General features: G+C 46.1%; 1 protein-coding gene across 2 annotated transcripts in view; it reads left to right on the forward strand.

Moving 5' to 3' along the window:
* Positions 1-1,180: 1,180 nt before the first annotated feature.
* The window catches only part of MPC1 (mitochondrial pyruvate carrier 1), a 31,119-nt gene continuing 10,566 nt past the window's right edge, over positions 1,181-21,733 (forward strand). The window contains exons 1-3 of one of the 2 annotated variants that reach the window (XM_077289145.1): positions 1,181-1,362; positions 17,237-17,240; positions 18,695-18,791. In XM_077289145.1, the coding sequence (XP_077145260.1) occupies positions 1,292-1,362; positions 17,237-17,240; positions 18,695-18,791 (172 nt within the window). In that variant the 5' untranslated portion in view covers positions 1,181-1,291. Of the gene's footprint in view, positions 1,363-17,236; positions 17,241-18,640; positions 18,792-21,733 lie in introns of those variants that run through there. The other variant, XM_077289143.1, reaches the window with a different exon arrangement.

Genomic DNA, 21,733 nt, shown 5'->3' on the forward strand with positions numbered 1-21,733 from the left:
CTTGCATTAGCGACGCAGTGTGACGCAGTGCCACACGTCGCAACCGTCGCCACCAAAAAACATTGCTTCAACGTTTTTTGGTGCATCGCTCCCGTCTTTTCCAACTTCGCATGCGCGGCCAAACTCCGCCCCCTCCTCCCCGCACCTCACAATGGGGCAGCGGATGCGTTGGAAAAGTGCATCCACTGCCCCCGTTGTGCGGCGCATTCACTGCTAGTGTCGGTACGTCGCATAGCGACATGCAATGCACGACGCTAGTGTGAAAGTAGCCTTAGCTGCCATAGACCAGCATGCATGCGCGCCCCATATGCCGCGGACGCCGACGGGCATCCCAGGTGCCATGGTTGTGCATGCATCACTTCCAATCAGCGATGCTACGTGACTGGTTTGGGTTAGATCATCATTTTTGTCCTTTATTAAGATTTCATTGACAATAACGCCCCAATATCCTGGCTAGTGCTCCCACAGTGCCATATATTCACAATGACGCATAGAGCCAGCCATATTGCCTCATAGCGCCCCACCACAATGCAACCATACACATTAGGCCGCCTGCCGAACCTATGTGCGGGTCCAGCCACAGTGCTCTCATGTGCAGGGGTCACCCTCTGTGGCTGTATCTCATAGTGACAGCTGAGACCCCCTTGCTTCATTACCCAATGGTAGGCAGGCAGCCATTGGAGACCATCACCAGCCTACGCTGGAGTATCCGGACTTCTTTGTGTATGGTTTCCCTAGACTGACACAAGAGGGCGCTCGCAAGGCGTTCACACAGAACAGGGGCCGCCCAGAGCAGAGGTCGCACAACACAAGGTGACACGAGCGGCATCGTCCAACCCCACAATGTCATGCGCATCGGGCGCCTCAGAGGGGGCGGAGCCCTGAGGAAACGTAGGAAGCTGCGCAGACAACCAATTAAAAACAGGAATCCAGGCAAGCCCCCAAACCGCCTGGGGAGGCGCCGGTGCGGTCACCTTGCCGCCATGCTTCCCTAGCCAGGGCCGCGCGGGCTTTATCTCACTCATTGCCTGTAATCTCCATGTTGTTATGTTTGCACGCGTTCACAAATCCTTCCACACACAGAGCCAACTAATAAGGACATTTTATCACTGAGCATGTAATCAGCTGTACGCTCTAGTTTGCCAGGATCCAAAATGGCCGCGCATGCCCATGGTGACGTCAGGTCATGTGATGTAAGCGCGCTCCCGAGAGGCTGCCCGATTTGTTGTATGGTCGGGAGTGCGCGCAGCTGTGTTGCGGTAGCTGGCGGAGGTCAGTGTGATCGGTCATCATGGCTGGAGTCTTGGCGCGCAAAGCAGTGGACTATGTCAAGAGCAAAGAGTTCCGCGAGTATCTCATGAGGTGAATCCTGGGGACCGGCCGTGTTATCCTGGTAGAGGGCATGGCAGAGGTGTAGTGCGGCTGGGCACCGTGGTAATGGGTCTCCAGCACTGGAGGACACAGGGGGCGCAGCAGTCTCCTGTCACTGCTCTATGTGGGCACGGGGGGCGCAGCAGTCTCCTGTCATTACACTATGTGGACACTGGGGGCGCAGCAGTCTCCTGTCACTGCACTATGTGGGCACAGGGGGCGCAGCAGTCTCCTGTCACTGCTCTATGTGGGCACGGGGGGCGCAGCAGTCTCCTGTCACTGCTCTATGTGGGCACAGGGGGCAGCAGTCTCCTGTCACTGCTCTATGTGGGCACGGGGGGCGCAGCAGTCTCCTGTCACTGCTCTATGTGGGCACGGGGGGCGCAGCAGTCTCCTGTCACTGCTCTATGTGGGCACAGGGGGCAGCAGTCTCCTGTCACTGCTCTATGTGGGCACAGGGGGCAGCAGTCTCCTGTCACTGCTCTATGTGGGCACGGGGGGCGCAGCAGTCTCCTGTCACTGCTCTATGTGGGCACAGGGGGCAGCAGTCTCCTGTCACTGCTCTATGTGGGCACAGGGGGCAGCAGTCTCCTGTCACTGCTCTATGTGGGCACGGGGGGCGCAGCAGTCTCCTGTCACTGCTCTATGTGGGCACAGGGGGCAGCAGTCTCCTGTCACTGCTCTGTGGGCACAGGGGGCAGCAGTCTCCTGTCACTGCTCTATGTGGGCACAGGGGGCAGCAGTCTCCTGTCACTGCTCTATGTGGGCACGGGGGGCGCAGCAGTCTCCTGTCACTGCTCTATGTGGGCACAGGGGGCAGCAGTCTCCTGTCATTGCACTATGTGGGCACAGGGGGCAGCAGTCTCCTGTCATTGCACTATGTGGACACGGGGCGCAGCAGTCTCCTGTCACTGCTCTATGTGGACACGGGGGGCGCAGCAGTCTCCTGTCACTGCTCTATGTGGGCACAGGGGGCAGCAGTCTCCTGTCATTGCACTATGTGGGCACAGGGGGCAGCAATCTCCTGTCACTGCTCTATGTGGGCACAGGGGGCGCAGCAGTCTCCTGTCACTGCTCTATGTGGACACGGGGGGGCGCAGCAGTCTCCTGTCACTGCTCTATGTGGGCACAGGGGGCAGCAGTCTCCTGTCATTGCACTATGTGGACACGGGGCGCAGCAGTCTCCTGTCACTGCTCTATGTGGACACGGGGGGCGCAGCAGTCTCCTGTCACTGCTCTATGTGGACACGGGGGGCGCAGCAGTCTCCTGTCACTGCTCTATGTGGGCACGGGGGGGGCGCAGCAGTCTCCTGTCATTGCACTATGTGGACACAGGGGGCGCAGCAGTCTCCTGTCACTGCACTATGTGGACACGGGGGGGCACAGCAGTCTCCTGTCACTGCACTATGTGGACACGGGGGCGCAGCAGTCCCCTGTCACTGCACTATGTGGGCACAGGGGGCGCAGCAGTCTCCTGTCACTGCACTATGTGGACACGGGGGGCGCAGCAGTCTCCTGTCACTGCACTATGTGGACACGGGGGGCGCAGCAGTCTCCTGTCACTGCTCTATGTGGGCACGGGGGGCGCAGCAGTCTCCTGTCACTGCTCTATGTGGGCACGGGGGGCGCAGCAGTCCCCTGTCACTGCACTATGTGGACACGGGGGGGGGCGCAGCAGTCTCCTGTCACTGCACTATGTGGACACGGGGGGGGGGGGGGGGGGCGCAGCAGTCTCCTGTCACTGCACTATGTGGACACAGGGGGCGCAGCAGTCTCCTGTCACTGCACTATGTGGACACGGGGGGGCGCAGCAGTCTCCTGTCACTGCACTATGTGGACACGGGGGGGCGCAGCAGTCTCCTGTCACTGCAGTATGTGGACACAAGGGGCGCAGCTGAGCCTCCTGTCACTGCTCTGTGTGGACACGGGGCGCACCCGAGTCTCCTGCACTGGGGGGTGTAAGGCCGGGGTCACACTTGCGAGCGCAATGCGAGAAACTCGCACATCAATACCCGGCATTGCCGCCGGCACGCAAAACTGGAACGTTTAGTTACATAGAAATACATGCAGCTGCACGGTCTTGAGTGCCGGGTATTGATACGAGAGACTGGCGTGAGTTTCTCGCATCGGACTCACAAGTGTGACCCCCGCCTTACACCCCCCAATGCCCTTCCAGCCTGATTTGCATACAGCTTCACATTAGATTTCTCATAACTGACACATCGGACCTGTACAGTAATCTTTATTTTTTATATAGCGCTAACATATTCCGCAGCGCTTTACAGTTTGCACACATTATCATCACTGTCCCCGATGGGGCTCACAATCTAAATTCCCTATCAGTATGTCTTTGGAGTGTGGGAGGAAACCGGAGTACCCGGAGGAAACCCACGCAAACACGGGGAGAACATACAAACTCCTTGCAGATGTTGTCCTTGGAGGATGAGAGCGGACACACGGCTCCTTCTACGTGTAACCCTGCGCTGACAGTTCCCTGAGCCTCCCTGAACCTTGTGTCTTTCACCGTTCAGTGTTAATAGTTGGCCCCTTATTCCGCAGGTCAGTAAGATCATGGCGGCTGTTGCACAGTAAATGCTAATCAGAAAGGGGTTTTGTGTCGCCGCGACCCGTAGCGTTTATCTTTTGTATTGGTGATTTGTTTTTGGTGTCAAGCCAATTTTCTTTGATCCCATTCTAACCTTTTGATCACCCTTTATGTATCTTCTGGCAAACAACTCTAACAAAAGCAGCAATTCTGGTGTTTTATTTTATAGGATTGCCAGTGTGGTATAATAGTATATGAAAGGGTTTGTTCCCATTTACATAAATGCGTATGGTCATGTAGTGCTCATAAAAACTAATCTTGTGATTTATTGTTTTTTTTCGGTCATTCCTTTGATATTAAAGCGGTGTCCACTAATGATTAAAATGTATTATTTCTATAGCGCCAACATATTCTGCAGCAGTTTATATTTTAGAGGGGACTTGTACAGACAATAAAGACTTTACACAATAACACGTAACTCAACAGATACCGAGAATAGTGACTGCCATGCTTGCAATCGTATATTCTATGAGGAAATAGGGGAGACACAAAAGGTGAAAGGTAAAAACAAAGCTTGTACTGTACGGTCCGCCAATCAATAAAATACATAGGCGATTCACAATGCTGCATCAACCGGTCAACAGCCAGTATCAGTACGGATACAGAGGGCTAATTAGTGATGGAGGGTGTGAATAGATGCTACAAGGGCCCAGATTTTGAAGAAAGTTTTGAATGGGCAAAGCAGATAGTTGGATAAGTGTGATGAGTCGATAGGCCAGTCTAAAGAAATGCATTTTAGGCCACGCTTAAAACTGTGGGTATTGAGGATTAATTAAATTATCCTGGGTAGTGCATTCCAATGTATTGGCGCAGCAAAAGAGTAGTCTTGGAGACAGGAGTGGGAGGTTCTGATTATTGAGGATGTTAGTCTTGGTTCATTAGCAAAATGGAGGGCACAGGTAGACTGAGATGAAGAAGGAGATGTAGGGTCGTGCTGAACCGTGGAGCATTTTCTGGGTGTGAGTGATAAGTTTGTTTTGGACCCTGTAGTGGATGGGCAACCAGTGCAGTGACTGGTACAGGGTAGATACATCGGTGTAGCAGTTGGAAAGGATCACTGTAAACAATGTTTTTCACTCTCACCCCTATAATCCTTCACTTTCTGCTAACCCCCCCTAATCCCTACAACTAGTAAGGAACTGTTCATCTTTTCAATCCTCCCCATCCATTTCACCTCCTTCTCAGAACCTTTCCTCAACATACAATCCTCTGTCTCCAAACACAGCCAGCCACCTCATGCCCTCTCCTGCTCCCACCTGCTAATACGTTCTCTGCTCCTCCTCACTGCTGGTGATATTGCTCCAAATCCTGGTCCTCACCACATTCCCACAGTCATTGCTACCTCCCATCCACGCTCTATCACAACTTTCTGTAACCTCTCTAACCTTATACCCATTCAAACAGTCCCTCTAACAGGAGCTCTATGGAACGTTCGCTCTGTCTGCAACAAACTTTCCTTCATCCATGATCTTTTCATTACTCACAATCTTTCCTTCTTCGCCATCACCGATACCTGGCTCACAGCCTCTCCTGCTGCACTCTTATGGTGAATTCAACCTTTCCCACACCCCCCGCCCCAGCAGCAAGCATTGCGGGAGAAGTTGGTTTTCTCCAGTCAGGTAACTACTCCTTTACTCCAATCCCACTGCCACCCTCTGTTACCCTCCCTTCCTTTGAGGTGCACTCTGTGTGCATCTGCTTCCCCTTTAACCTCCAACTGGCTGTCGTTTACCACCCCCAGGGCTAGTCACCACCTTCTTTCATCACTACACCACCTGACTACTTCATTTCCTCTCCGCTGACATCCCCACAATCATCTTGGGCGACTTCATCATCCCCATTGACACTCTCCTCTCAGCTTCCGCTAAATTTCTATCTCTCACTTCCTTCTTTTGTCCTCAATCAATGGTCTTCTGCAGCCACTCACAAAGATGGCCACACACTGGACCTCATCTTCACCCGCCTCTGCTCCCTATCTAACCTCTCTAACTTACCTCTCCCTCTTTCTGACCACAACCTACATTCTCTTCCCTCTCCGCTCCAGGTCCACAATCCCCACCCCACAAACTTGCACACCCTCGCAGAAATCTTAAACGACTCGATCTACACTCACTGTCTGAATCCCTCCTCCCTCTTACAGACAGAAGTTCCCTACGCAATGTGGATGCTGCTGCCGCTTTGTATAACACCACAATCGCTGCAGCTCTGGAATCGGTTGCCCCTCTCACACATACCAAAGCTCGCAAAATCAACAGACAGTCCTGGCACACCAGCCTGACCAAAGAACTGAGACGGGCTTCCAGGGTTGCTGAGAGGAGATGGAAAAGATCCCACTCAAACGCAGACTTGATCGCATTCCCTCACTACTTTCAAGGCCACACTTGCTGCAGCAAAACAAACCTACTTCTCATCTCTCATATCCTCCCTGTCTCACAACCCTAAACAGTTATTCAACGCTTTCAATACTCTCCTCCGTCCCCAGCACCTCCTCCATCTCCAAACATCTTAGCTGAAGACTTTGCCTCATTTTTCAAGCAGAAGATTGATAACATCAGAGACAGTTTTGGTTGGCAACCCCCAGAGCCCTTCCTCCTAACTGCTCAGCTCTCCTCCTACAAGACCAACTTCTCCACTATTACAGAAGATGAACTCTCCACTCTACTTTCAAGATCACATCTCACCACCTGTGCACTTGACCCGATTTCATCCTACTTTATCCAAAACCTTACCACAGTCTTCAGCCCAACCCTATCCCATCTCTTCAACCTACCACTAACAACTGGTGTTTTCCCCTCTTTAATCTTTAACCGCTTTCTGCCATCGGACAGAAAAGTATGTCCGATGGCAGAATCCCTGCTTTGATGCGGGCTCTGGTGGTCAGCTGTCTTGAACTGTGCCCGCGCCTATTAACTAATTAAATGCCGCTGTCAAACTCTGACAGCGGCATTTAACAAGTGCTTTCAGCCATCGGGCTGGAAATGCGCGCACCGCTGACCCCCGTCACATGCTCGGGGGTCATAGGTGAGTTGGCATAACAACCAGAGGTCTCCTGAAGTGACACTTTTTACTGTGCTCCTGGCTGCAAGCACGCCATGCATGCCGATTCATCTTGTGACACAGACATCAATGATAAAGGCCTGAGAGCCGAAACATCAGAAATTTTTGTCTTGTCATATATCGGCTGTAAATACAGATGCTTTTGTTACACAGAATATTCTCAAGAATTATCCCTTTTTTGAGTGCCGGAGGTGTTTTCTACTACTGAAAAATAAAAAAGTTATGGCTCTGGGAAGAAGGGGAGCGAAAAACGAAAATGCAAAACCGAAAAAAGCTCCAGAGGTTTAAGGGGTTAAACATGCCTCAATCACACCTATCCTTAAAAAACCCTCTTGACCCATTCTCTGTATCTAGCAATCGGCTTATATCACTTCTCCCCTGTGCCTCAAAACTACTGTAACAACACGTCCATCTTGAACTGTCCGCCCACCACTCTTCTTGCTCCCTCTTCTACTGCTTACATTCTGGCTTCCGGCCGCACCACTCCACTGAAACTGCCTTAAATAAGGTCACCAATGACCTATTAACCGCCAAGACCAAGAGACACTACTCTCCTCCTCCTCCTGGACCTGTCCTCTGCCTTTGACACAGTGGACCATTCCCTATTACTACAGACCCTCTCATGTCTTGGATTTCACTGACTTGGCCCTATCTTGGATCTCGTCATACCTAACAGACCGGACGATCAGTGCCTCCCATTCGCACACCCACCTCCTCACCTCGCCCCCTATCTGTCAGAGTCTCGCAAGATTCAGTCCTAGTGCCCCTGCTCTTCTCCATTTAAACCTTCGGGCTTGGACAGCTCATTGCTTTCAGTATCACCTTTATGCTGAGGACACACAGATCTACATCTCTGGACCTGATATCACCTCTAGTGATGAGCGAATATTCTCATTACTCAAGATTTCCCGAGCATGCTCGGGTGACCTCCGAGTATTTTTTAGTGCTCGGAGATTTCGTTTTCATCGCCGCAGCTGAATGATTTACATCTGTCAGCCAGCATAAGTACATGTGGGTGTTGCCTGGTTGCTAGGGAATTCCCACATGTAATCAAGCTGGCTAAGAGATGTAAATCATTCAGCTGAGGTGAGGAAAACTAAATCTCTGAGCACTAAAAAATACAGGATGGGAGGAGTCAGGGGTCACGTGATCAGGAGGACCTCCGTGTACAGGACTCTGCTGGTTGTCATGGCGCTGGAGGAGGGTAAGCGTATGTGTGAGGTCAGGAGGTGTTTACAGTGTGGATGTAGCAGAGCCGTGTGTGTACGAGGTGTATGGATCGGAGCAGCGTGTGAAAGGTGTATGGAGCAGTCGTGTGTGTAAGAGGTGTACGGAGCCGTGTGTACGAGGTATACGGAGCGGAGCAGCGTGTGAAAGGTGTATGGAGCAGAGTCGTGTGTGTAAGGCCGGCGTCACACTAGCGAGTTTTACGGACGTATGAGCGCATAAACTACGTCCGAAAAATGCGCATTGCACACGGCCCAATGAATCTCTATGGCCCAGCTCCTATCTGCCGTATATTACACATCCGTAATATACGGTCTTGTACGGCCGTAGAAAATCGCAGCACGCTGCGTTTGTCACCGTATTGCGCAAAAAAATCGCCAATGAAAGTCTATGGGGGCGAGAAAAATACGGATTACACACGGACCATGCGTGTGACTTGCGAGAAATACGCACTGGTGTTAGAGAAAAGCCGGTAATTCAGTTGCCGGCTTTTCATTTCTCCTTCCCAAACCCAACAGGATATGAGACATGGTTTCATACAGTAAACCCTCTCATATCCATTTTTTTTACATATTCCACACTACTAATGTTAGTAGTGTGTATGTGCAAAATTTGGGCGCTGTAGCTTGTAAAATAAAGGGTTAAATGGCGGAAAAAATTGGCGTGGGCTCCCGTGCAATTTTCTCTGCCAGAGTGGTAAAGCCAGTGACTTAGGGCAGATATTAATAGCCTAGAGAGGGTCCATAGTTATTGGGCCCCCCCTGGCTACAAACATCTGCCCCCAGCCACCCCAGAAAAGGCACATCTGGAAGATGCGCCTGTTCTGGCACTTGGCCACTCTCTTCCCACTCCCGTGTAGCGGTGGGATATGGGGTAATGAAGAGTTAATGCCACCTTGCTATTGTAAGGTGACATTAAGCCAGATTAATAATAGAGAGGCGACAATTATGACACCTATCCATTATTAATCCAATAGTACGAAATGGTTAATAAAACACACACACACACACATTATTACAAAGTATTTTAATGAAATAAAGACACAGGTTGTTGTAATATTTTATTATACTGGTAATCCACATGAAGACCCTCGTTCTGTAACAAAGGAAAAAAAAAAAACAACAATATCTCATACTTTCCGTCGCTCAGGTCAAGTCCCACGAAGTAAATCCATCTGAAGGGGTTAAATCATTTTACAGCCAGGAGCTCTGCTAAAGCAGTGCTCGTGCCTGTAAAACCCCCGGGAATGAATGGATTGCAGGGTAATGTCCTGTAGTTACCTTGAGTCGCGGTGATGCGCCCTCTGCTGGATGTCCTCATATGAACTCGAGCGTGGGAACTTTTCCAAGGCTCCAGTTCATGAGGACATCCAGCAGAGGGCGCATCAAATAAAAATTTGAGGGGCTAAAAAAACATTTTTGTGGGGAAAAAAATTATTTTTTATTTTCACGTCTCTGCGTTATAAACTAGTGAAACACTTGGAGGTTCAAAGTTCTCACAGCACATCTAGATAAGTTCCTTGGGAGGTCTAGTTTCCAATATGGGGTCACTTGTGGGGGGTTTCTACTGTTTAGGTACATCAGGGGCTCTGCAAATGCAACATGACCCCTGCAGACCAATCCATCTAAGTCTGCATTCCAAATGGCGCTCTTTCCCTTCCGAGCTCTGCCATGCGCCCAAACGGTGGTTCTCCCCCACATATTGGGTATCTGCGTACTCAGGATAAATTGGACAACAACTATTGGGGTCCAATTTCTCCTGTTACCCTTGGGAAAATACAAAACTGGGGACTGAAAAATAATTTTTGTGGAAAAAAAAAAAAAAATTATTTTCCCGGTTCTGCGTTATAAACTGTAGTGAAACACTTGGGGGTTCAAAGCTCTCACAACACATCTAGATGAGTTCCTTAGGGGTCTAGTTTCCAAAATGGTGTCACTTGTGGGGGGGTTTCAATGTTTAGGCACATCAGGGGCTCTCCAAACGCAACATGGCGTCCCATCTCAATTCCAGTCAATTTTGCATTGAAAAGTCAAATGGCGCTCCTTTCCTTCTGAGCTCTGCCATGCGCCCAAACAGTGGTTTACCCCCACATATGGGGTATCGGCGTACTCAGGACAAATTGTACAACAACTTTTGGGGTCAGGTTTCTCCTGTTACCCTTGGTAAAATAAAACAAATTGGAGCTGAAGTAAAATGTTTTGTGAAAAAAAAGTTAAATGTTCATTTTTTTTTTATACATTCCAAAAATTCCTGTGAACCACCTGAAGGGTTAATAAACTTCTTGAATGTGGTTTTGAGCACCTAGAGGGGTGAAGTTTTTAGAATGGTGTCACACTTGGGTATTTTCTATCATATAGACCCCTCAAAATGACTTCAAATGTGATGTGGTCCCTAAAAAAAAAAAAAACAAAAAAAAAAACTGTGTTGTAAAAATGAGAAATTGCTGGTCAACTTTTCACCCTTAAACTCCCTAACAAAAAAGAATTTTGGTTACAAAATTGTGCTGATGTAAAGTAGACATGTGGGAAATGTTACTTATTAAGTATTTGTGTAACATATCTCTGTGATTTAAGGGCATAAAAATTCAAAGTTGGAAAATTGCAAAATTTTCTCCAAACTTCCGTTTTTTTCACAAATAAATGCAGGTAATATCAAAGAAATTTTATCACTATCATGAAGTACAATATGTCACGACAAAACATTGTCAGAATCACCAGGATCCGTTGAAGCGTTCGAGTTATAACCTCATAAAGGGACAGTGGTCAGAATTGTAAAAATTGGCTCGGTCATTAAAGTGCAAACCACCCTTGGGGCTTAAGGGGTTAAAGACTGGTATTTTGTACTCCATCCTTATTGATGGGAGTGCTGGTGTATGATTTGCCAAATTTACGAACAGGCATGTGCCTCTAAATGAATTTGGCACATCTTGCAGCTGCTGTGTGCCCCCAATGCACACCAGCCAAGATCTAGCGCACATTTTTTATTTATTTTTTTATACCATCTTTTTAGTGAAAGTTTTGACAAGTTTGTTAGATGCCTTTGTCCACGCCCTGTCCTACCTGAGCTCCACCCACTTTGCTTAAAAAAAAAAAAAAAGCTGTACAATTATCAGTGACTGGATAAAAAAAAATCCCGCTAATTTTTTTTTTTTCTTTTTTCTTTTTTTTATCAGTAAGCTCCTGTAAATGTTCTGCAGTGTACACTTAAGGTACCTTCACACTAAACGATATCGCTAGCGATCCGTGACGTTGCAGCATCCTGGATAGCGATATCGTTTAGTTTGACACGCAGCAGCAATCAGGATCCTGCTGTGATATCGCTGGTCGTTGAACAAAGTTCAGAACTTTATTTGGTCGTCAGTCGGCGTGTATCGTCGTGTTTGACACCAAAAGCAACGATACCAGTGATGTTTTACAATTGTAACCAGGGTAAATATCGGGTTACTAAGCGCAGGGCTGCGCTTAGTAACCCGATGTTTACCCTGGTTACCAGTGTAAAATGTAAAAAAACAAACACTACATACTCACCTTCGCGTCCCCCGGCATCCGCTTCCCACACTGACTGAGCGCCGTAAAGTGAAAGTACAGCACAGCGGTGACGTCACCGCTCTGCTGTTGGGGCCGGCGCTCAGTCAGTGCAGGAAGCGGACGCCGGGGGACGCGAATGTAAGTATGTAGTGTTTGTTTTTTTTTTTACATTTTACGCTGGTAACCAGGGTAAACATCGGGTTACTAAGCGCGGCCCTGCGCTTAGCAACCTGATGTTTACCCTGGTTACCCGGGGACCTCGGCATCGTTGGTCGCTGGAGAGCGGTCTGTGTGACAGCTCTCCAGCGATCAAACAGCAACGCTGCAGCGATCGGCATCGTTGTCGCTATCGCTGCAGCGTCGCTTAATGTGAAGGTACCTTTAGGCTAAGTTCACACTTTGCATTTTTGCTGCTTTTTTTAATGCAAATTTTAAGCTGAGTTTTGTTTTACAATTAACAGCAACAGCAATGAGATTTCAGAAACCTCATGTACACACACTATTGTTCCTCTCACGGAGTTGGAAAACTGCAGCATTTCACTTTTCAGTGTTTTAGCAGGTTTTTGTTTTCACCCATAGAAGGCAATGAGTTAGTGCAAAACACGCAGGTATCAGGATTTGCTACGTTTTTGGTGCAAAAACCCTTAAAGGGAACCTGTCAGCAGGATTGTGCACAGCAACCTACAGACAGTGTCAGGTTGGCGCCGTTATACTGAATAAAATGATACCTTGGTTGATGAAATCCATCTTGTGATTGTTGTTTAATCTTTATTTTCAGTTTTGAGCTATGGATATGCTCATACTTCGGGGCGGCCTGTGTGGGGGGTCTTGATGTGGTGCTCTGATTACATATTCATCTCTATGGCTTCTGACAGGTCACTGATCTCTTAGACCTGCCCCCTATGTTACATACTGAATATTATATGTATTGGAAAAAAAAAAACACATTCAGCAGGCAGGCGCCGGTGCAGCATGATCGCATGTATAATGTGCATCTAATTATTTTATTTGCTGATATAAATAAATTCAGAAAAATAAAGAAGTTCTGTCTCAATATGGTGCCGGTCGTGCCTGCAATGTAGCATCTATCAGCAATCCGATAGATTCTAATGCTCAGGCGCTGGTGGAGGCAATTGTTTTTTCTCTAGCAAGATGGCGCTGTCTGCTCCTGCTCAGGTGTGGCCGGTACCATTTTGAGACAGATTTTTTTTTTTTTTTAATTTATTTACCGTATTTATACCAGCAAATAAAATAATTAAATGCACATTATGCATGTGATCATGCTGCAGCCCCGGCACCTGCCTGCTGAAGGTGATTTATTTTTATTTTTTTTCCAATACATATAATATTCATTATAACGCGCGTAGGGGCTGGCGTTTCCACAGGTTCACACTGCGTCTAACATGGGTAAGGCCCGGTCTCTTATTTATTGTTAGTCTTTCACCTTATATATACTGTTGGTGGGACTGGTAAGCTGGTAGTGCCACTTACTTACTGTGTTCACCTGGGCTTTCAAGGCGTACATTTTAGATGTGACCTGTGGTCTCTGTTTACCCTTTTCCATGATTCACAGTACTATGCTATTTTGACTCTGAGTATATATTTTATATATTGGCATTTTTAATGGATGTTAATACACAATAAAGTTGTTACTTTTCTATACCTCTTAAAGACAATTCGATGACTCCTTTTTTCGGATTAGTATACATATAATATTCAGTATGTAAAATGGGGGGGCAGGTCATTGAATGATCAGAGACCAGTCAGAAGCCATCAGTATGAATTCCTAATCAGAGCACTACATGAAGACCAGAGATGAGCGAATGTTCGGCTCCCTCCTTGTTCGGCAAGCTATAGCACTTACTGAATAAGCTGCATCGGGAATACCTGGATCGCTCCTCCTGATCAGCTGTTCGGCTGTAGATAAGCCCTGAAAGGCGGTGACCGTAAAGGCCCCGTCTCACATAGCGATTTACCAACGATCACGACCAGCGATACGACCTGGCCGTGATCGTTGGTAAGTCGTTGTGTGGTCGCTGGGGAGCTGTCACACAGACAGCTCTCTCCAGCGACCAACGATCAGGGGAACGACTTCGGCATCGTTGAAACTGTCTTCAACGATGCCGAAGTCCCCCTGCAGCACCCGGGTAACCAGGGTAAACATCGGGTTACTAAGCGCAGGGCCGCGCTTAGTAACCCGATGTTTACCCTGGTTACCAAAAAAAACAAACAGTACATACTCGCCTTTCGGTGTCCGTCAGGTCCCTTGCCGTCTGCTTCCTGCTCTGACTGAGCCGCCGTACAGTGAGAGCAGAGCGCAGCGGTGACGTCACTGCTGTGCTGTGCTCTCACTGTACGGCGGCACTCAGAGCAGGAAGCAGACGGCAAGGGACCTGACGGACACCGAAAGGCGAGTATGTACTGTTTTTTTTTTTTTACATTTACGCTGGTAACCAGGGTAAACATCGAGTTACTAAGCGCGGCCCTGCGCTTAGTAACCCGATGTTTACCCTGGTTACCAGTGAAGACATCGCTGGATCGGTGTCACACACACCGATTCAGCGATGTCAGCGGGACCTCAACGACCAAAAAAAAGGTCCAGGCCATTCCGACACGACCAGCGATCTCGCAGCAGGGGCCTGGTCGCTGGTACGTGTCACACAACACATAGCGAGATCGCTACTGAGGTCGCTATTGCGTCACAAAACTTGTGACTCAGCAGCGATCTCGCTAGCGATCTCGCTATGTGTGACGGGGGCTTAACTCGGATCAGCCCAACCTGGTGACAGATTCCCTTTAATCTTGAGCCACCCATACACATTAGATAGCTGTCAGCCATTGATTGTTCATCCAGCAGACATCGGAGCCATCTCTCCCTTCAAGGAGCGCTTATTCTGGTGAGCGCTGCTCCTGTGTTCTGAGAGCTGCCTCTGAACTCCTGTGCGCTGGCTGGTCATTTGGAGAATGAACAAATTGTCAATCTGTATTCGGGCAAGCCGATACTTGTCTCTCCTGACAATCACCTGTCTGTGGCCCCAATACACATTAGAGTGTTCTCGGAACCTGGCAATATTGTCTTGTTCAGACAAGGTTCTTCTATGGTGTGTGGCGGAGTTGAGTCCATTAGATGTTGGATTACATTCACAGGCATTTTATTAAATCAATCAAAACAGATAATTAAGCTGAAAAAGGCTTCTGTCTAAACATAAAACCATTCAGATGCCTATAATCGAGCATTTGATGTTGATTATTAATGAGAGATTATTTAGATCGATATTAGTCTAATATCTATATTAGTAAAGGCACTTGGGTGTTTCTCTACGATGCGCTGCAGATAGGTGAGTTTTCTGCTTAGGTCATGTATGCAAATATCTGAATGGCCCATACACTATGTTGTAAAGCCCCAAGTCCCTGTGCACTTTGCTGTGGTCATGATGGAATGTATCACATGCTCAGGCTGCAGTGACTATTATTGGAATAATAACCCTGCAAACACTGTGTGACTGTTCAAGGACATCAGGGTGACGCTGCAGTAGGAACAAATCCCACATTCAAATGAAACTGAAGTGCTTGTACCAAGTTATTCAGCTGCCCCCTGTCTTATTGATGGGGGATAACTTTCTGTGATGTGCTAGTCTAAATCTGACTTTCTTGAGAATGAAAGCGCTTGCTTTACCTCTGCGCCATTCAGACTGCCTTTCTTGGGACCTTTGGTGCCTGCAGTCAGAATCATTGAACTTTAGAGTTGGAAGGGACCTCCAGGATCATCGTGTCCTACCATCTGCTCAATGCAGGATTCACTAAACCATCTCACAGATATCTGTCCAGCCTCTGTTTAAAGACTTCCATTGAAGCAGAACACGCAACCTCTCGTGGCCGCCTGTTCCACTCATTGATTACCCTCAAAAAGTTTTTTCTAATCTCTATCTTCTCCCTTTCAATTTCATTTCATCTCTGGTTTCCATGTGTTAATGAGAATTAGGATGATCACGCTACACGGTTACATCCGCTCAAATATTTGTAGACGGCTATTAAAAGTTTCCTCTTAGGCTAAACATTCTCCAATGCTTTAACCGCTTCTCGTAGGACATACTTTGCAGTCCGCTCACTATCTTGGTAGCTCTTCTCTGAGCTTGCTCCAGTTTTTCAGTGTCTTTGTGGGTTTTTTTTTAACCCCTTCACCCCCGGAGCTTTTTTCGGTGTTGCGTTTTGTTTTTTGCTCCTCTCCTTCCCGGAACCATAACTTTTTTAATTTTTTGTCAATATGGCCATGTGAGGGCTTATTTTTTGTGGGACGAGTTGTACTTTTGAACGACACCATTGGTTTTACCATGTCTTTTACTAGAATACGGAAAACAAAATTCCAAGTGCGGTGAAATTGCATAAAAAGTGCAATGCCACACTTGTTTTTTGCTTAAACTGACCTTCTATTATGATTTTCCAGGTCGTTACGAATTCATAGACACCAAACATGTCTAGGTTCTTTTTTATCTATGTGGTGAAAAAAAATTCCAAACTTTGCCAAAAAAAAAAAACATAGCGCAATATTCCGATACCCGTAGCGTCTCCATTTTTCGTGATCTCGGATCGGGTGAGGGCTTATTTTTTGCGTGCCGAGCTGACGTTTTTAATGATACCATTTTGGTGCAGATACAGTCTTTTGATCGCCCGTTATTTTATTTTAATGCGATGTTGCTGTGACCTAAAAAATGTAGTTCTGGCGTTTTGACGTTATCACTATGCCGTTTAGCGATCAGGTTAATCTTCTTTTTTTTTTTTTTCTTTTTTTAATCGGGCGATTCTGAATGCAGTGATACCAAATATGTCTATTTTTTATTTTTTTTTTTTTAAATCATTTTATTTTGAATGGGGCAAAAGGGGGGTGATTTGAACTTTTTTTTTTTTTAAACATTTTTCTTTAACTTAGTATGCTTCAATAGCCTCCGTGAGAGACTAGAAGCTGCCATAGCCCGATCGGCTCAGCTACATAGAGGCGATGATCAGTTCTGGAACACTTCTTGGTGTGTATGGTGAATTCACAGGATAGGTAGTAACTTGCTAATTTTTGGAGGTCTACACTCAAGACAGGGACTTCTTATCTGCATTTGGAACTTATATCATTTAGAATGGCGTGGGAGTGGGCATACCTGACTGCCGCTCCATTCATTCTCATTAGGTTTGCCATAAAATGCTGGGCACATTGCTAGGCAGCCCTATATAAATGGATGCGATCAGGCATCTGCTGCTCCATTTTACCAGGATAAAAGTTTCATGTCCTGCGGACCCCAGCTTTCAGACCCCCATGACCGGCAAATTATCACTTGGTAGGTGATAACTAGTTTTTACTGGTCAACCCCTTTAAATTGAGGTGTACTAAACTTGCCAAATCATGTGATGGCCAGAGACGCCTTTGTTCTTTTATTTTCATTCAATGGCTTCAAGCATGAAGCACAGTGGTGAGTAGATTGAGTGACAGTGCTCAGTTTCCAGCAACGACTGATCAGCGTTCTTGAAAGCTCACGGGCCTGGATAAGTAGATAATTTTATCAGTGACTTTGTTACTCCTGTGCACTAGTATTTAGGTGTTAATTAGAAGTCAGAGGACTGTGTGTCGGGGCCTGTGGGAATGGTGTATCAACGTTGTGTGTTTCTGCTGCAATAATGTGCTAATTTTTTTTTTTTTCTCATTTCTTGTCTTTCCTACTGCGTCTTATGGATTTCTGAAACAATGGCTGTTAAACCCACAGTACGGTAAGAAAATTTGCTGAGTATTTTTGTTCCTATAAAATTATACTGTCACTGTTGTGTGACAATGCTGTCATAACTGCACTTAAAAGGGAAGGAAAAAAGCCATTTTGCACAAGCTATTTGCAGTATATAAGCTCATTTGGCTCTGAAGCTAACCATAGGTCTGCACAGCAGTACTAACATGGCAGTGACGGTGGCCTTCGGAAGCCAACCCATTTGCACTTGGCTATCACATTAGGCAGAAGAGAAGGGTGATGGATGCCCAAGCAGGATCTCATTGCTTAAGTGCCCCTGTAATGAATGGCAGTACTATTTGAGGTGTTAATAGTAGCAATTGGACCTGTTAGAGGCAGATGCCAGCTTTGTAGCACAGCTGTCCTCTATTGTGTGTGGAGCATGCTCGACTCCAGAACCCCCTTCACACACCCCAATATAGGCTGCATGGGGCGTTAAGGGGTTAACAGAGAAGGATCATCTATTTAAAATGCTCATCTTTTAGCAAGAGCGGAGACAAATCTCAAAGAGCATCTGTCTCTCTAGAGAACTTGTTCTGCATTACTGGGACAGTGGGTTCTCTAGCACTACTCGATTCTGCATTTTGAGGTTTGCGGCACTGATACCAGTAGGCAGATATTGTGCATGTATTCTGATCCAACTGGATTTTGGGGGTCCAGTAGACCTTTTGTGAACAACATTAGGCCAGGATGAGAAGGCCGTATTTCACAGTTCGTATACGGACCACTGTAATCGGGCTGATCGCTGGTCTCTTGATCAGGCCGTAAGTTCACATCAGGAGACTAACGTAAAGTCTGGGCATGGGATCCATAAGTGGGCCATGAAATACAGTATTAGAGTACACTCATAAAAAGTATAGGTGGTCACCTATGTCCATCACGCGATCCAGACTGATTTGCATCTACTAAACGTAAACCATGCAGAACTGCATGCGGAAATCTTAGTGGGAGATGTTGATACACAAGGTGTCTTTGGAAAAATGTATTCCTTTTCATTCTACTATATATAAACATAATTCTATAATTTGTAACATGTTGTAGAGTCTGTTCACGGTTGTGCGTAGCACTACTAGCTAGTAAAAACGCATTTAAGTATGTACTCGTTTATTATGAATATTCACTTATTGATATTATGATCTCTATAGCACTTCTGGGGACCAGTCGCAAACTGGGGGCTCCCAATTGCTGCGTTGAATGACATGAAAAAATCACCCGAGATCATTAGTGGCCGTATGACATTTGGTAAGTAGTTTTTTTTTTTCTATGAAGTTGAAATTCTATTTTTTGTTAGAGAAGCAACTCTGAGGCATTTATGTCTAAAATGAAACCGCTTTTGACCACACTTTGTATATGCTCCATTTCTGGACTTGTACAGTTGAAACTAGACTAGACACATTATGCATGTTTTTCTCTATTTGATATGAAATCAGAATAAACCTTTCCCGCTTTAGGTCAATTAGGATTACCATAATTATTAATATTTGACAAATGCCAGAATAATTGGAGAGCGAGAATGTAGTAAGTAATAAAAATGCCTTAAAACAAAGTCAAAAGTTTACATACACTAAGATTACTATGCCTTAAAACAATTCTGGACTGCCCATATAATAATGTCATGTGTTTTTAAGCTTCGTTTTTTGGTAACATCTGAGTTAGAGACACACCTGTGGATGTATTTTAATGCTCACCTGAAACACACTGCTTATTTGTGTAGCATCATGGGAAAGTCTAAAGAAATCAGCCAAGATATCAGGAAGAGAATTGTGGACTTGCGGAAGCCTAGCTCATCCTTGGGTACAATTTCAAGTTACCTGAAGGTGCCGAATTCATCTGTACAAATAATTATACGCAACTACAAACAAGATGGAAATGTCCAGCCATCATTCTGCTCAGGAAGCAGACACGTTCCCAGAGATGAACGTGCTTTGGTCTGACGTGTATATCAACCCAAGGACAAAAGCAAAAGACCTTGTTAAGATGATGGCGGAAGCTGGTAAGATTGTGTCAATGTCCACAGTGAAACAAATACTGTATCAACATGGGCTGAAAGGCCACTCTGCCAGGAAGAAGCCATTACTCCAAAAGAAACATAAAAAATCCAGATTAATGTTTGCAAATGCACACAGGAACAAAGACCTTAATTTTTGGAGACATGTCTTGTGGTCTGATGAAACTAAAATTGAAGTTTTTGGGCATAATGACCATTATTACTTTTGTAGGAAAAAGGGAGAAGCTTGAAAGCCTAAGAACACCATCCCCGCTATGAAACACCGTTGTGGCAGCATCCTGTTGTGGGGCTGTTTTTCTGCAAGACGGACTGGTGCACTTCACAAAATTATTGGCATCATGAGAAAAGAAGATTGTCGCAATACTGAAGCAACATCTCAAGACCTCAGCCAGGAAGTTTAAGCTTGGGCTGAAATGGGTCTTCCAAATGGACAGTGACCCAAAGCATACTGCCAAAAGGGTAACAAAGTGGCTTAAGGATAACAAAATCAATGTTTTGGAGTGGCCATCACAAAGCCCTGATCTCAATTCTATTGAAAATTTATGGGCAAAGCTGAAAAGGCAGGTGCGACCAAGGTGACCTACAAATCTGGATCAGTTACACCAGTTTTGTCAGGAGGAATGGGCCCAAATTCCAACCAACAATTGTGAGAAGCTTTTGGAAGGATATCCCAAACATTTGACCCAAGTCATTCTGTTTTAAGTGCTATAGTACCAAATACTAATGAAGTGTATGTAAACTTTTGACTTTGCAGTAAGTAATAAAAATGCCTTAAAACATTCTCTCTCATTATTCTGGCATTTGGCAAATATTAATAATTATGGTAATCCTAATTGACCTAAAACCGGAAAGGTTTATTCTCATTTCATGTCAGGTATTGAGAAAAACATGCATATGTGACTTTTTATGTATCGTATGTAAACTTCTGGTTACACCTCTATACGTTAATCATGTCCTGTTTATCTGAAGACTACATAAATGTAAATATTTTTAATATTGTCTCATAACCAAGATATTCCATGTCACATCAATTTGTTGGCCGATTTTTTCACCTTTTCTAGCGTTGGGGCATCCTTTATATGAACTGGTGCCTAGAACTGAACTGCATACAGTGGGGCAAAAGAGTATTTGATACACTACCGATTTTGCAAGTTTTCCCACCTACAAAGAATGGAGAGGTCTGTAATTTTTATCATAGGTACACTTCAACTGTGAGAGACAGAATCTTTGAAAAAAACAAAACTTAGAATTTGGTACAGAAAGTTTGGTACACAAAATTTGCTCACTCTGCAGCAAGGATTGTGTTCTACTCCTCCATACAGATCTTTCATTTTTTGTGCTGTCACTGGGCAACATTGAGTTTCAGCTTTTCTATTGGGTTCAGGTAAGGAGACTTGCTAGACCACTCCAGGACCTTGAAATGCTTCTTACAAAGCCACTTCTTAGTTGCCCTAGCTGTGTGTTTCAGGTCATTGTTATTCTGGAAGACACAGCCACGACCCATTTTCAATGCTCTTACTGAGGGAAGGAGGTTGTTGGCCAAAATTTTGCCATACATGACCCGATCCATTCTGCCTTCAGTATGGGTTGTACTCATCTTACTTTTTCCTCCAAACACAGCGAGTGGAGTTGATACCAAAAAGTTCTATTTTGGTCTCCACTGACCACAGGACTTTCTCCCATGCCTCTGTATCATCCAGATCGTGACTGGTGAACTTTAAACGGGCCTGGACATGTGCTGGCGTGAGTAGGTTGACCTTTCATGCCCTGCAGGGCTTTAATAAATGATGGTGTATTGTGTTACTAATGGTAATGTTTGAGACTGTGGTCCCAGATCTCTTCAGGTCATTGACTAGGTCCTCCTGTATAGTTCTGGGCTAATTTCAGAATCAACCTTGCCCCCACGAGGTGAGATCCTGCATGGAACCCCAGACTGAGGAAGATTGGCAGTTATCTTGTGTTTCTTCCATTTTCTAATAATTGCGCCAACAGTTGTTGCCTTCTTTCCAAGCTGCTTGCCTATTGTCCTGTAGCCCATCCCAGCCTTGTGCAGGTCTACAGTTTGTCCATGTGTCCTTAGACAGCACTTTAGTCTTGGCCTTGGAGAAGAGGTTGGAGTGTGATTTTGATTGGACAGGTGTCTTTTATACAGGTAACAAGTTCAAACGTGCAATAA

Source organism: Ranitomeya variabilis, chromosome 2 (assembly GCF_051348905.1).
Source record: "Ranitomeya variabilis isolate aRanVar5 chromosome 2, aRanVar5.hap1, whole genome shotgun sequence".
Lineage (NCBI taxonomy): Eukaryota > Metazoa > Chordata > Amphibia > Anura > Dendrobatidae > Ranitomeya > Ranitomeya variabilis.